This window comes from Pezoporus flaviventris, unplaced genomic scaffold, assembly GCF_033815535.1.
Source record: "Pezoporus flaviventris isolate CSIRO_AGI_PZ_B2104156 unplaced genomic scaffold, CSIRO_AGI_Pfla_v1 ptg000025l, whole genome shotgun sequence".
Lineage (NCBI taxonomy): Eukaryota > Metazoa > Chordata > Aves > Psittaciformes > Psittacidae > Pezoporus > Pezoporus flaviventris.
Genome location: NW_026892573.1, coordinates 1595035 through 1611516, shown reverse-complemented (window position 1 = coordinate 1611516; position 16482 = coordinate 1595035). Strand labels below are relative to the sequence as shown.

Sequence of the window (16482 nt, the reverse complement as noted above, 5' to 3'; positions counted from 1 at the left end):
AGCCATTCCAGTCAGATGTGTCAGCCAACGAGCCGCTTCTGACAATTTGTGTTTATTTTTTAGCTTCCATATTTATAGAAAGAAGAAGGGAAATGGGCAAACTGAAGGGGGTATTTATATGATAGTAGAACATATGCATTGAAAGAATGAAAAAAACCAAAGAGTTAAATAAACAAGATACCTGAAAGACAGGCTAGCATTTCCTAGAACAACAAAAAAAATAACAAAAGCTACTGACAGTTTAAAAGTGAAAGTTATTAATATACTTACCTCACCATATTCTTATTTAGTGTTCATTGGTGGACATATGGTAATACAAAGCTACTTTTTTTTTAATATTTTGTGAATACAAAGTTTGTGGAAAAGAATGCACTTGAATGACCGTTTACCAAGTCAAATCTTATAAATTATAATGATCTGAACTCTGTTTCTCTTGTTTAAATTCAAATACAATTTGATAACATCATTTACAGATTTGGGGAGGAATATGATTGTAAATGTGTATATCTAGGTCTATATCAAGGTATGTGCTCAGTCTTGCATATAAGGGAAATCAGATTTTAAATATATATGCATATACATATATTTATATACATATATACATATAGAAAAAGGTAAATATGCACACTTACATATATTGAATGTCTTATTTCCCCTATACACAAGACTGAACATTTACTATTACATTATACAGAATAGTTTGATATAGAGTGTAAAGTTCTTCATCTTATAAGCACGCTATATGAAATATTTAATGAAAATGTTTGTATGCTGATGTTCTCTGTACATGGAATGTTTACTTCTCATTTGCTTATCTGCTTTGTGTGTGTATGTGTGATTTAGATCATTAGAGTCCAGCTAAATTAAAAAAAAAGTATTTATTAATTGTTTGTTATGCTTTGAATCACTATTAAGAAAAAAAAATGTCTTGAGTTTCTTCTTTGTTATAATTATGCAAATTTTATATAATTAGTGAGTTGAACTAAGATATCTCAGTTTTAGCCACTGAAAGGAGCGAGCTAGCTAAAGCATTAATTAATTAACTTCCTAGTACAATATATTTAGAGTGAAATCATTACCCATATTGAATTCCATTCACAATATTTATGAATTAATAGGACAATAAAAGTATATTTTGCTTTAAGCTTGCTAGAGAAGGCAGAAGTTAAATATAGCTGCTCTGCTAATATAGAAAAAATATGTAAGAAATGTCTTTTGATGCACCAAAATACATACCCTGTGCTGCATTTTATGTTGCCAGCATAACTGTCATCCTACACCACCTTAAATTTCAATCCACTATACATTTCCTATCTAGGTGACTTGTTTCCAGATAGCTTGTTTCCTTTTCTTTCTACAGCTGATAATTTAACAATTCTATTTTAGTGTATGTTCTCCCTTAAGTGCATAAAGCACTTTGGACTGTTGAGCCTTAAAGCTCCAGAGAGTTAGGAAAATCTCTAGGCTGCTTCTGTTTATTGTATACACTTGCACTGTTGAAGGTTTATTTTCAACAGAAGGGATACAAGTGTAGAGATAAAGACCAATGGTGCATATCACTCTACCAGCACATCTTACTGTACAACACAGTGTATGACCTATTTTACATATATATACATTTATGTATTTCCCTTTAAATTGATTCTGTTTTCTCATATATACTAATTTGGCACTTGGTGGTGATAGTTCATGTTTATAGTTTCCGCTGCTAGTACAAAAATGCCTGTTCAATTTTCTTCACTGTCTGCTACCTGCAGCAGTCAAAATTATGGGCTAATGGTGAGATGGGCAGCTTATAATGTATGATAATCAATACTCAAAATCCGTTTCCTATGATGTGACATAAAAGAGTGAAGAAATACAGATTTTCAAGACTAGAGCACCAAAGCTCATGCAATGCAGGTGGGTTTTTTTCAAGGTCATTCAGTATTTGTTTCTTCTTTTTTTTTTCACTTCATATTTAATTCAGTCACTGCTAGGATGCCCAGGGAGCAGAAATGGAAAGTTAGTCAATAGCGTGAGTATGAATGCGAGTGTAAAAACTACTTTAGCAGATACAGGATATAAGAAAGGGAAGGAAGGTACAACATACAAGATATATAACATATATGGTTGTATATGATGTTTATCTCTTTTACTTAGAGATTGCCAGCAAACTTTGTATTTTTATTGGCAGTAATTAATAATGTAAACACTGTGTAAGAGTTATCCTCATGCCCAGTGTATGTGTAGGTAGCATGCATAAGAGCTAACAATTTAAAATCTTAGAACATAACTTGGTTATAATAAAATTAACCTAATCAGTCTTGAAAGTCTCAAATGATAGGTTTTGGCACAGCACTGAATACCTAGTGTAGTTAAGTTATTTTCAGTGGCTAAGAACTTCTTTGATCTTTACTTTTCATGTTAAGTTTCTTAATTTCAATATCAGTTCAGGTTTTTTTAAAATACAGTTCAGTCACATTTTAAAATAAGAAAAAGTGTTGAAATATAATTTCCCAGTTGCATATTTCATATATGCATATATATGTGTTATCAATGTAAATTGCAGATAAATATTATGCACATATACAAATATTTATTTAACGTATTTTAAGTTGTGCAGAACTACTGCCTGAGAGGGATGAAGTGTTTCCCTTCTACAGACAGTTTTTTTATGGTTTAATGAAATGGACTGTAATTTCAAAATTTCAGGATCTTCCCAGTTGTGTCCATTGTTGGTCTTTCAAAATACTATGAGTTCTTGAAACATTAAATATGGTTAGAAAGGCTTAAAAGAAGTAATTTTTAATTTTTTTTTGTCTGAGAAAGAAAGGAGCAAAGAGGAGTCCTACTTTGATAGAATAATTGAAAAAGAGAGAGAGCAGCAGAGAGAAGTGCTGGTCCATTGATTGTGCAGTTCTGAGCATTTTATGGTAGCTAACATGCAGCAGGTTTTTGTTTCCATCTTTTGTTAAAAGGATACCAAAGTTATTTACAAAAATTCATAGAAAGCATAGTTAGGTTTACAAAATAAATGTTACCTGGAATACTGATAATTATTTAGTGAAATCTTTAAAAGGAACAGAAAACTTTTACTCAGCATTTTCATAAATTCTATATAAGAGAGAAATTATTTTAGATATGATTAGAGAAAAATCCTAAACATAACAGCTATTATTTGTCATTAGTATATAGGTACACTTTTAAAGCTAAACACTGTCCTTGCCACAAATCTACTTGCATGATTAAGAGGAAGAGAAAAAGAAAAAAAAAATAACAAGCATTTGCAAAATTTAAAGTTTAGAATTAACATTAAAATGGTTGGTCTTGGGGCATTTTTTAGTTTACTTCTGTTGGATTTCTGTGATAAAAATGCAAGCAAACCTGGCTAGTATAGCTATTGCCCATCCAGTGCTAAAGCTTGAAACCTTTCTTTCCAATGTTTTTGCCCCATTTGCCTTTTAAAATATGTTGATTTGTTTTGGGTTTTTTGAGTTTTGTGTTTTCCTTTTGAGAGAGAGAGAGTATGAGGGAAAGTAGCAGTTTCACTTGGCTTTTCTAAGCAGCAGCTGTTTGATGCTGTAGAAGCTCTGGAAAACTAGATGCAAAGAACTTTAGTGGACGTGAACTAATGAGTGGAATGAGGTATATAACAATGTCCTTTATTTGTGTGTCTCCCTTTTCATTAAGCAGTTGTCACCACATATGTTGTCACTATGGCTATGCATACCAATGCTATCTTATTCAAATGAAGTAAAATCAAACACCACAAACTTAAATCTCTTCCTTAAGCTCTTCTCCGTCGTGTCACGTTGTGTCACTGCATTACAGTCCCTGGGATGGGGCTGGTTTTTTACTCTTGTTTACCACCATTACAATAATTCTTATTTTTTATTGTACATTAAAACATGCAGCTTACTTTTCCTTGGAGGTTATAGAATCATAAAATGGCTTGGGTTGGAAGGGACCTTGAAAGACCATCTAGTCCAACACCTCTGCTATGCGCAGGAGTAACTTTCACTAGGTCAGGTTTTTCGAAGCCCCATCGAACCTGGCTTTGAAATCTTCTAACCAGGGGACATCCACAACTTTCCTAGGAAACCTGTTCCAGTGTCTCACCGCCCTCATATTAAAGAGTTTCTTCCTCATGTACAATCTAAGGTTACCCTCTTATGGTTTGTGCAGTCCAGGATACAATTGACTTTCTGGGCTATGAGCACACATTGCCAGGTCATGTCAAATTTTTCATCCACCAGTATCACTACGTCCTTCTCCACAAGCTACTCTCAATCCATTCATCCCACAGTCTGTGTTGATACTGGGGATTTCCCCAACTCACATGCAGGACCTTGCACTTGGTCTTGTTGAACTCCCTGTGGTTTGCACTAGCCCACCTCTCAAGTCTGTCAAGGTCCCTCCAATGGCATCCCTTCTCTCCAGCATGTCAAATGCACCACACAGATTGGTGCCATCAGCAGACTTGCTGATGGCGCAGTCAATCTCACAGTCGTGTCATTGATGAAGATATTAAATAATATTGTCCCACTGTGGACGCTTGAGTGACACTATTCATTACTGGTTTCCACTTGGACATTGATCCATTGGCTACAACTCTTCGCATGTGGCCATCCAGCCAGTTCCTTATCTATCTAATAGTCCATTCATGAAACCTGTATCTCTCCAATTTAGCAGCAACAATATTGTACAGGACCTTATCAAAAGCCTTACAAAACTCCAGGTAGATGACATCTGTAGCTCTTCACTTTTCCACTGAGGTAGTCATTCTATCATAAAAGGTCACTAGATTAGTCAGACAAAAACTGCCCTTGGTGAAGCTGTGTTGGCTGTCTCTAATTACCTCCCTGTCTGTTTTGATATATGTCCAGGAAGATTTGTTCCATGATCAGGCTCAGAGGTGAGGCTGACTCACCTGTGTGAATTTTCTATTCAAAGCCTTTCTGCTACATTTGTTTCCTCAAAAATCGCTCTGTATTCTCTTCACACTGTACTTCATTCTGTCTTGCTTTTGATATTTTTTTTAGGGTTTACACCAATCTTAGATTTTAAACTCAAAGTACAGAGCAGGCATACAGAATGATATTTTTTCACTGAACTGCCACTAATTAAATTATCTCACCCTGACTTAGAATCATAGATTCATAGTATCATAGAATAGTTAGGGTTGGAAAGGGCCTTAAGATCATCTAGTTCCAGCCCCCCTGCCATAGGCAGGGACATCTCGCACTAAACCGTGCCACACAAAACTCTGTCTAACCCAGCCTTAAACACCGACAGGGATGGAGCATGTTCCAGTTCCTCACCACTGTCACAGTAAAAATCTTCTTCCTTATATCTAACCTGAACTTCCCCTGTTTAAGTTTGAACCCATTACCTCCTGTCGTATCACTACAGTCCCTAATGAGGAGTCCCTCCCCAGCATCCTTATAGGCCTCTTTCAGGTACTGGTAGGCTGCTATGAAGTCTCCATGAGGCCTTCTCTTCTCCAGTCTGAACAGCACCAGCTTTCTCAGCCTGTCTACTTAACTGTTTATCATGACATAACACATTTTGATTTAAATCACATTTATTCATGTCTTTTTAGAACAGTTAAAGCTGTTCACACTATTGAATTGTCATAGATCACCTTTGGTGTTTCTTCTATGCCAGAATTCCTCAGTGCAACTGTTAGGAAACTGGTGGTGATATTATCAGGTTACTAGAAATTTATTTTCTGATTTAGAAAGATAATAATCACTTCAACTCTTTGTATCTTTGGGTCAACAAGTTTGTTCTGCTTTTCTGAAGACCTGTGGGTCATGTCTCTGTGTGTGTTTTGTGTTTACATTTAAAGGTATGCTCACAGGTTTTTTGTCTAACTGGAATTCCAGGAATTTTGTAAATTCTAAATTCCTCAAATAAAATGAATATTTGAACCCACATTTTGTGGAAGAAAATACTTCACAGCTAAAGGCCAGTGTATAACAAATTGAAACACAGAGATGATAAAAACATTTATTCTATCGGTATTGAATAGAGAGTACTGAGAAGAAGAAAAAGAAAGCAACTTGGCTCAGAGTTGTGTTTTTCTAAAAAAAAAAAACATATTGAAGGGGTATTTCTGTAATTTTCTCTATCCCTGACATTGGGTTGGAGTCGTGTACAATTAGAAAATGGTAGCCCAGATATATTTTATTTCTATAAAATGACAGGCAAGATAAAGTTTTTGAAGCAAAAAGTTTTCTTTGAATTGTAAAACAGGAAGCATCAAAATTTATGTTCTAAAAAGGCAGTGAATAAAAAAAAAGTCACATATCTATATTCTTTGAAAGAAATAAGAATATAGAAATCCTACTTGAAAACATTATCAGTTCAAAAAATGTGTCATAGTTTTTCATTCTTCTGAATCATATGTATTGAGCAATCCATTTTCACTTGCAGCAAAACAAAAAAGGGGAAAACTGATCACATGATTCATTCGCATGTCTAATAAAATTGCAATATGCACTTTTTGACAAGCTTATACTTAATGCATACTGATGGAAAACTTTAGTTCTCTGTTCTTAGCAGGAAAAGTATGCTTTTCAAGAAAACCTTTTTATTTTGTGACTATCACACAATGTAACAATTATAAACTAAATGGAGGTGACAAAAATGAAAAGCCAACTTGCCGATTTTAGGAAGTGTTTGTCTTTACAGAAAAGCAGTCATTGCTCAGTTATTTGATTTGAAAAATTAATCCTGATAATGCCTTTTGAGTTTCTTAAGTGCTGTTCATTTGTTTCTAGGATGAGTTTCACAGAACAAAGTCTAACAGATTTCTACAGCAGATTAGTTTACAGATGAAGCTCAGTTCCACTGAGAATGATTCTCTAATGACCCTTTTATACTTCCACTGAGCTGTGTGAATACTTTAATACATAGAGAACAGAGTTAAATAAATCTATTGTCTTAACTAGCAGGTTTATACAATCTGAAATATTTTAATTATATCTTCTTTTTTCACCATAATTAAAAAAACAGATGTCAAGTAAGCCCCTAACATGTTGATCATAGCCTATCCATTAGTTTAAAAAATTCCACTTATAATTAGATTTTTTTTCTCTTTCTTCTTTCTTTTACAGAGCAAGAAGAATGTGTTAACTGCACAGATGAATGCAGAGTGCTTGGTCATTCTGACAGGTGTTGGATGCCACAGTTCCCTGCAGCTAGTCAGGCTGAGAATGCAGATTATCGCACAAATCTCTTTGTACCCACAGTTGAAGCTAATGTTGAGACTGAGACATACGAAACTGTGAATCCCACCGGGAAGAAGACTTTTTGTACCTTTGGGAAAGACAAGAGAGAGCACACTATTCTCATTGCCAATGTTAAACCTTACTTAAAAGCCAAACGTGCCCTGAGTCCTCTGCTTCAGGAGGTTCCCTCAGCATCGAGCAGCCCAAACAAGACATGTATTGAGCCTTGCACCTCAACAAAAGGACCACTGGATGGTAGTGAAGTGAAATCAGGAGCCTTGGCTGAACCAAGCAGCCAGTACTTGTCAACTGACAGTCAGTATCTTTCACCTAGTAAACAGTCAAAAGACACTCCCTTCATTGCATCAGATCAGATGGCTAGGGCCTTTGCAGATGTGCATTCCCGAGTGAGCCGAGACTCGAGTGAGATGGACTCTGTTCTGGAGCAGTTAGATCGTTCAGCCCGGGATCTAGGCAGAGAGTCGGTGGATGCCGAGGAAGTTGTGAGAGAAATCGACAAGCTCTTGCAGGACTGTCGGGGAAGCGACCCTGTGGCTGTCAGAAAGTGAGGGGAAAAATAAGGACAGGCTGGCAGTTGTGTTCCACTTCTGCTGATTAAAAGTAAATCATTAAGTAAATCCCCTGGTTGTAACAGATTTACAGGAATGAAGGAAGACCAATGCTGCTTTAAGGCTTTTAGTGAACATCTGAAGTGCCCACAAGTATGTTCTTTTCACTGCTCTTTCTTTTTGACAGATGACGCTGGTTTCATTTTGTCCAAACTTTGATTAGGACAGAGTCAAGTACACTAAGAACAAAATGAAAGAAGGAAAGACGGTGCCATTTTGACAATCTGATAGGAAGGTATGAGAAAGATGGAATGGAAATAAGTCTAATATTATAAGACTGTCCTCAATAGCTGATGCTGATTTTACTGTTTACGTATAAACCCCAAGAAAAACAGGGTTGAATAATTCTGATCTGTGGTGGATTTCCAGCAGTCACCGCAGACTTCTACTGAAAGTCCTAAAATGAGTTCTTGTAGTAGTCCAAGTGACACCAAACATTAACATTCATTTGTGGTAAACATTTATGTACAAAGTTACCTGCCACAAATCTATACAAAAAAAAGAAAAAAAAAAAAAGAAAAAAAAAGAAAAAAAGAACAAGAAAACAAAAAAACCATTCTTCAACAGAACATATCCTGATCATTAGTAAAGCACATCATATCATATTAAGGTAAAATGTAAAATGATATAGTCCATCTTGTCCTGCACACACATACGCTAATTCACTTGATAAAAGAGAAAAAAAAATTAAAAATTAGTATCTATTTAGCGTTTTAGTGTCCCACAAAACTATCAATAGCTAGCAGTAAATTTTAAAAAAACTAAAGTAAAATAAAGTTTGAAAAAACCCCAACTTGTGTTTAAGGGTAATACACAAAATAAATTAACATTATTAACACTTGTTTATTCATTTGTGGACACTAAAATAGCTCAGGAAAGTGAAAATGTCTTAGACAACCACAAAAGTCACATGATCATTTAAATGTGCAAATGTAAGAAGAATCAATGTGTTTACATCAAATGACATATTTTTATTGATTTATTGCAGATTCAGTGCATATGAGCCAAATTGTTGAGTGTATAAGAGCTATATTGTGTATTTTATTAAATTAATATATAGTTGTGTTGCAAAAATATTTGGGCTTATATTGTAAATGGCAAGTGTTGCCTCAGTAGCTGTCGAACTCTATGAGTTTTGTTTTTTCCTGCTTCCTTTTCCCCATGGATTGTGGGAAGCAGCGCCTCAGAGCAAAGTCTCTTGTTTAATGTATGGTCTACGAAGTACTGCAGTACATAATCTGTTCAAAATGTGTTTGAGTGAGCTGATGGAGCTAGCTGAACGGCCTACAAATACATCCATCAGTCATTGTTATGTGCAAGTCCTTGTAGAAGCTTCTGTTGCAAACCCATGTTTAATAACAAAAATTACACTTGAACCAACATCTGGAACTTCCTTGTTTTGTTTTGTTTTGTTTCTAAACACATGCAGTCAGCATCTTTAAAGAAGTATATTTTATTGACTTCCTAAGAGACGCCACCATTTTCAAAGTTTTGATATTAAGGTCCGAGAGATGAAAAGCAGTAATGCCAATGTGCCATGAGTAGGATTTTATCTGTTTCTTTGGAGTGTGCAATTTCTTACTGCAGTTCTAGATATACACTGCTTATTTTTCTGGGGGGGGAGAAGGGAGGAAGGGTGGGTTTTTTGTTTTCATTGAATGGTTTTCATTCATCCTGAAAAGTATTTGCAGAATAACTTGGGATGCAGTTTCTACTTTTTATTATTGTTTTTTAAGGGTATTTTTAGGGTTTGAAAAATTCAAAATTGCCTTCAGATGAAAGTTAAAAAATAACCCACATTTAAAATGAACTTGCACAGAACAAGAAGCAACAGAAGAATATAATTTTTATCTCAGGATTTGTGCTTTATATACATCAGATACTCTGTTAGAAATACCACTCTGGTGCATGGCTTTAAAGTGGTGTATTTGGTTTATTAAATGTAATATTACTTTACAATCATATATAAGATGTTGGCAACCTCAAATACCACAAAGCCATAGCTTTTATCACTTCAAGAAAGAAAGTTGACCCAACATCCTGTTTTGATGTTGGGATTGCTGTTAAATGGTGATTTTAGCTAGTCAGTCCTACAATGAATTGTCTTTGGGAGACAACCATTCTGACACTTTGCTATTAGCTCCTCCTGTTAAAAAAAAAGGCTACAATTACATGTGAAAAAAAAAGAAGAAAAGGATATTGTACATGTTTTATCAAGCTACTCTCCATGTTTTGGACAATTTATGTATCTAAAATGTAGTGTTGTCTGTGTTATATATTTTTTTCTTTTTTTTTTTTTTTTTTTGTCCAGGAGACAACAGATTGGTTTCTCTCGATAGCTTGACAGCTTGAAATTCCATAATAGAGAGGATTTTTTTATTGTTTATTAGTCTCTTATATGTATTTCTGTGGTGCCCATCACTTCTGTGTCTGTACACCAAGTCTTTATCTCTGCCAGTGAAATCCATTAATTCAGCAAAATCTAAGCCAGTATGTAAATGCAGTCAAGTGATGGAGATTTGTGTATTTTATAAATGATTTTAACACTGAGTAACCAATTGTACAATTCATTGTATGTTTCTGAAGACATAACCACACAATATTCTGAGAAAGGGCTGCGCCAATGTAAGAGGAATTTACCTTAAGGCTCTCTGTCACTAGTGATTTACTAGCTTTAGCTGTTTAACACATTATCTGTATTTAGTAGTGATTATTTATTTACCACTCTAAGGTAATTCAGAATTCATGACTTGCAGCTTTATAGAAGAGTTTAGGAAATCTTGCTTTTATATAATTTGGCTGACAACTGCCTTGTGCTGTAGATCTCTGGCATACTTCTTCCAATGAGGATATCCCACATTAAGAAATCTTTTTCATTATTTAGAATGGATGTGTAACAAACCAATAAACAGCAGAGCTTATGCAATGTGAGTTTTGCTGGTTCAGTCTAAATTAACACGATTGTGTGTGTGCAGGAAGGAATACACACAAAAGAATTAAGAAAGTATGTTTTCTCCATGGTGTCTCTCACCACTGGAGAGAGGCAGAAATGAAAGATCAAGTTTATGAGCTGTTGCTCTCATTCCTTACATACATGTTTTATAAGACTAAAAGAAAGTATCTGCCACATGATTATAAAGATAATGGCAGAGTTATAGGAGGCAAGTAACTTATAAAATTGTGCTGTACACTGAATAGCAAATAAGGTATTCTGTTTTTCTATTATTAATGAAAGTCAGCAACTGGGAAACTGGGAGCTCCTGTAACAACTGCTCAATCAAATCAGGACTCCAAATCAGGCTATTTTTTCTGTGTGGGTTTTGTTTGGTTGGTTGGTTGGTTTGTTGTTTTGTTCTGTTTTTTGTTGCTGGGTTGTCTTTTTTTTCCTTAGCATATTTATCAAGAAAGAGATTATCCTTAAATGCGATTTGCCACTTGAGAATATAGGTTCCCCAGTTCAAATTACACCTAGAAGTCAAACACTGTTCATACTGGAGCAAGATACATCATTCAAACAAACTTTCAATCAGCTTGCTGTCCAATGGAAGGGAGGTCAAGAAGGAGTCTGAAGCCCAGGATAGTATATGACCACTCATTATTGTCTAATTACTTTCTTTTGATGTCAGACAGTTATTGTATTAATTTAAATGGGAGTTTTGGCTATCAAGATTTGTTGATTTGAAGTGTAATTGAATGAAACCTGATTCAGGTTTTGCCTTCTCTGGCCCAATTGTGATACAAGTTGGCATTCTCATTTATCAGCCCCTGAATCCCCATATGGCTCAAAGTTGCACCAATGACCGATGAATGACACAAAAAAACCCAAACAAAAGCATCATACATTGTATGGATTATCTCAACCACTATTGTTTAATGGCTGTGTTTAATGTGACCTATCTGGAAAATGAGGACTACGAATAAAAAACAATTACTAATAGTGGTGTTGCCTGCTTTTGCATTCATTAGCACAGAAGAAATGTGTTAAACACTGCATACCACAGGGAGCCTGATGGTAATTACTTTGGAAAAGCAACTTGTGGCAATGCGGCTGTTACAGCTAGTTATCAGTTTTTGCCAAAAAAATGACAGTTCCTGCTTCATTTATTAGAAATGTGTAACCATTTTCTCTCAACAGGAAGGTGGCAAAGAGTTTTCATCAAGCTGGGTAGGTTTATCTTTTAAGCAGCTGATGTGGTGAATCCCTACAGGCTGTTGTTTGTTCGTAGAAACATAGAGCTGAAAAAAGGACAGTCTGGTTTAGTACACTGGTGTGAGTTCACCAGAAACATTACAAATGAGGGTGTATGTTCTCGAAGACTATCAGCCCAACATGAAAGATCAGAATACAGCTTGAATATAGAGGTAGAGAAAAAAAATGTGAAGAACGTAAAGGCTTAGGTTTTTTGTTTGTGTATATGTGTGTTTGCTTAAACATGTCTTTATTAAGAGCCTGAGTAATAAAAGTAAATATTTTTTTTCATACTGCTGCAAACAATGTGACTAAATGCTAGGAAAAATGTGACTAATTTCTATGTCTGGTTGTTTTGTCTCTTTTGTTTTTATAATTTAACCTTTTCGTTAACCTCTTTTTTTTTGGTTTTCTTGGGGAGTTTTTTTGACATCAAGATCAAGCCATCAGAATATGTGGCCCCTTTTGTCTGTTCCCATATGATTGTTTCAATAACATACAAAATAGTGTAAAGTCTCCATACCAGCTTATTTGGGGTGGGGTTTTTTTTGAGTTTTGGGATTTTTTTGTTCATTTGTGACGTTTTTCACCAATATTTAAATAAGTAGGCATTGCTTTTTGTGGTTAAATAGAATTTTAGTTTGTTCAGAATATGACAGAAATAATAAAGATATGCGCTAATTATGCAGGCAGAATTACCTTTTACCCATTGCATGTTTTGGTAAGTCTCTTTGCCAGAAACAGAATCAGCCTGCATCTAATTAGCTGGCTATCCTCAGCACAGAACCCCCCCAATGGTTTTCTTCCCTTCCTACATATATTTGTTTTGCTACAGGCTGAATTCAAAAATCTAGCAAGCCACTGTCTGCAAGGAGTCTTGCCAGAATGTGAAGCTGCTGCAGGCCTCGCTGGACACAGTTTGTTGCTCTTACTGTCTTCAACTGTGCGTAGTTCAGAGCTTGGCTGGATCCACAGTATATGTAGAATAAGTCATAAACCAACCTGACTTTTCTTTACTCAGAATACAGAGTCATTGAGTTCTCATTTGGAAAGTGGCCAGTGTGCCAAACAGAGATTCTTAGATCTCCTTTAAGCCAACCACATATAACTGCTTCAGGGTGTTCACTCATGGGATAAATGCCTTATCCTTATCCTTTATTGAGTCTAAGACTTGAAAGCTGAAAGATTATTTCTTCAGTTAGTAATGCTTTCTCTAAAACTGAAATTTTCCCAGTAGAAAGAAGGGACACCTCTCTGCTGTATACATAGCTTAATTTGTGAAAGGTCACCTTAGTATCAATAGTGCATGCAGAAATAGATCAGGGAATTAATGAGCCATCTAAGAATTTTCTGAGATATATATTCCTTAATGCATATGTTATGACTCAGGGAAGAGAGCACAGTATCTTGGTTTATTTATTGCTGATGGCTCCTGCTGGTGCCTAGCTCACAAAAATATTTAGTCCAAGTTTTGGGAAAACCTTTTTTTCTCTGGTTGGAAGAAGACCTTTTTGAATATGTATACATATATGTTTAAAAATGAAAATAATGTTCTGATGTGGTGCCTTCCTTTAGGTTCTTTGGGCTACAAATAATAACTTCTATTTGGACAGAACTCTAAAACATTCATAAACAGTCTGCAATGTAACTTGCAAAGAAAAAAGTGTGTAGACATGGCTTGAAACATAAGATGTTGAACAACAGATTTAGATTTTTATGTACTGAGAAAATAGAATAATTAAAATAATTAAAATAATTAAAATTCCATTTCTGAAAATATATTTTTTTTTCAGAAACAGTTCTTCCAGTTATTCCAGAGGGTTAAATACTCTCTGGAAATATTATTAAAGTGAACTTACTAAGCTACTGCCAGAGAGATAGATTATCTTCAACATTTTTCTATTTAAAACCAACACTGAAGTTGCATTTGGAAATCAGTGGATTGCTAGTGCAGTAGAGAAAATGTAATATGTTTGCAAGAAGAAATATTCCTTAAGAAATTTCCATTTTGTAATAGCTGCAAATTTTCTGTCATTCTGGGGACAGTCACATACAGAACTCTTCTCAGTAGCTTGATTTAAGAGTGATGAAAAATGGATCATTGTGCTGGCATCAGCATTAAAATAGAAACATCACAGCTGCCTGACCATCAGAAAAATGACATTTATTTCTGTTATTACCGTCTTTAGGAACATGTTCCATGCATCTATTTTTTTAAACCTTTTACAATATGCATCTTTTATGATGCTAGAGGCTATAATGATTTCTGCAAGTACCCCTTTTATTAGTCACCACTCCTTCCTTTTCATATGTCCATTTTAAAATACTTCACATTGCAAATTTATCTATGTAGAGGATTTAGAGCAGACTCTTCATCTGTCTTCAAAGATGTTTCAATCTTAATACAATGTAATAAAAAAAAAATGTAGATAAGCCCTCCATTTCTTTCTTTGAATTACTTGATTTAAAATTTGATCATATTAAAGTACTATTTTCCAATTAAAACATCTTCTTATGAACAACTTATTTATTCATTCTTGTGAGTTCAGTGGGAGATCCTGTTGAAAGGCGTATCACACTTGGCAAACTAGCTATAAATCAGGATATTTCCTCAATAACTAAACAGATAGACTTTTTCTTTTTTTGTGATTTTTTTTTTTTTCTTTTAACTGACATTATGAGAAAAAATCTGATACGTATATTCTGGATAACTAATTAATGTATTAAATATCTTCTAACCATAATAGGATTCGTAACAATTTGTTTCATTATAAGTACATGTTAAGGGTCTGTCTTAGAGTGGAAGCGAAATTGTATTTACTGGGAATACCATTTGTGCTGTATTTGCTATAGGAATGAGTTTTTATTCCCTTGTGTTTCATTCTAAACTGAAAAAAAAAAAAGAATATAAGCCACTGCCGTAACACTTAATTAGGATTTATATAACACCAAGTGGATATAGTAAATACAGCAGAAAAGAATAAATGTGAAACTATTTTAATAATATTATGGTTCCATGGTGTTATGAGAGATTTAGAATAGAGATTAGCAACCATCAATAAGCCTTTATCTTTGACTATAAGATAAGCTTCTTAAAAGCACTGAGGCTTTGCCTCCATTCAAAGTCTGTAGTAGTGAAAAGCTTCAGAATATCGGCGTTGTCCAGAATCTGGACTTCTTATGTGATACCTTCTTCTGGAAGATACTCCAGAGGTTAGTAATTATATTTTCCATAATAACTTTTGCACCTCCATGCACCAGTGTAAGTAAAACAAGCTCCCTGGTATTTGCCACTCAGTACTCCAATTCGACCTAGGAGGAGTCTGTTTAGTTGACTTGCTCACAATATGGATAAAAAAGTGAATTTGTTTACTTGACTTAATCTTTTTGTACATGTCAAAGTAGGACGCAATAATCCTTTAAAAGGAAAAGAGCACTTACCTTTTGAGAAAGTAGCAGTCTAAGAAGTAGTCTCCAGAATCCCAAAGGGAAAAAAAAAATAAAACCAAACAAAAACTGAACCCCCCAAAACCTCAACAAAACAACAACACAGGACAAATTACAAATATAACCTTGTTCGTGGACACCTTTTCTTCCACAACTCATTTGAATATCATATTTATAGTTGATTATAATTTATAGTTGATGACTATAAGTCCAACACCATTCTTTTCTAAACACACCTGCTCCGGCAGACTAAAATAGGAGGGAGTAATGGATGATCTAGAAATTCAGGTAAAGCCTGCTTAATACTAATAAGTACATTCAGTGTTTTGATTTTCATAGAAATAACATTTTTTAAAAGATCCATTCTCTAGCACTTATTAATAATTTTTTTTCTGGACTGCTAAATCTTAAAACCACTGCAACTGCAAAAGTTATTGCGGCTGGAGGCAGGAATAAAGATAGAGGAGCAAAAGAAATACAACACTTTAGGCAGACTTTCAGTTCTTATTACTTCTTATTCCTTTAAAATAGGTGAAATGTCAGGCAACCACCATATTACTGTGGCAGTAGAAGAAGTAGGAACAATTGAAGGATGTCTGAATCAAGCACTCTTGTTGAAAAAGCTTTCATGGAGATTTGCCAAGCTTACTGTGGGATCAAGAATGTAAGCCTGAGACAGCTCTGCTGATAACTGGTAATTCCTGTAGTCTAAGGTGCTGTTCACATCACCACCTGCCTGGAAGAAATTCAATAGGCAATGACAACACTCAAGTGTAAGGAGCCACTAGGTGCTGCTGCCAAATCTTGACTCCTATAGCTTCCTGTAAGTGAATGCCAGCTCTCCTCCATCACTTTATTTCCTTCATCCTGAATATTTGTAAGGCATACTAGCATTTGCTATTCAATATTTCCAAGCCTTGAAGAATGGTTTGTAGAAAGACCAGTCCTTGTTCGGTACATGTGTTGGTTAGCACAGAGTGCATTTTAGGAGTCAGAGAAG

The 16482-nt window shown here is 34.9% G+C and overlaps 1 protein-coding gene across 4 annotated transcripts in view; it reads left to right on the top strand.

The window, feature by feature from the left end:
* The window catches only part of PCDH17 (protocadherin 17), an 88526-nt gene extending 80128 nt beyond the window's left edge, over nt 1-8398 (top strand). For 3 of the 4 annotated variants that reach the window (XM_061457263.1, XM_061457262.1, XM_061457261.1), the window contains one exon: nt 7104-8398. In XM_061457263.1, the coding sequence (XP_061313247.1) occupies nt 7104-7786 (683 nt within the window). In that variant the 3' untranslated portion in view covers nt 7787-8398. The remainder of the gene's footprint in view (nt 1-7103) is intronic. The other variant, XM_061457264.1, reaches the window with a different exon arrangement.
* Nucleotides 8399-16482: the final 8084 nt, after the last annotated feature.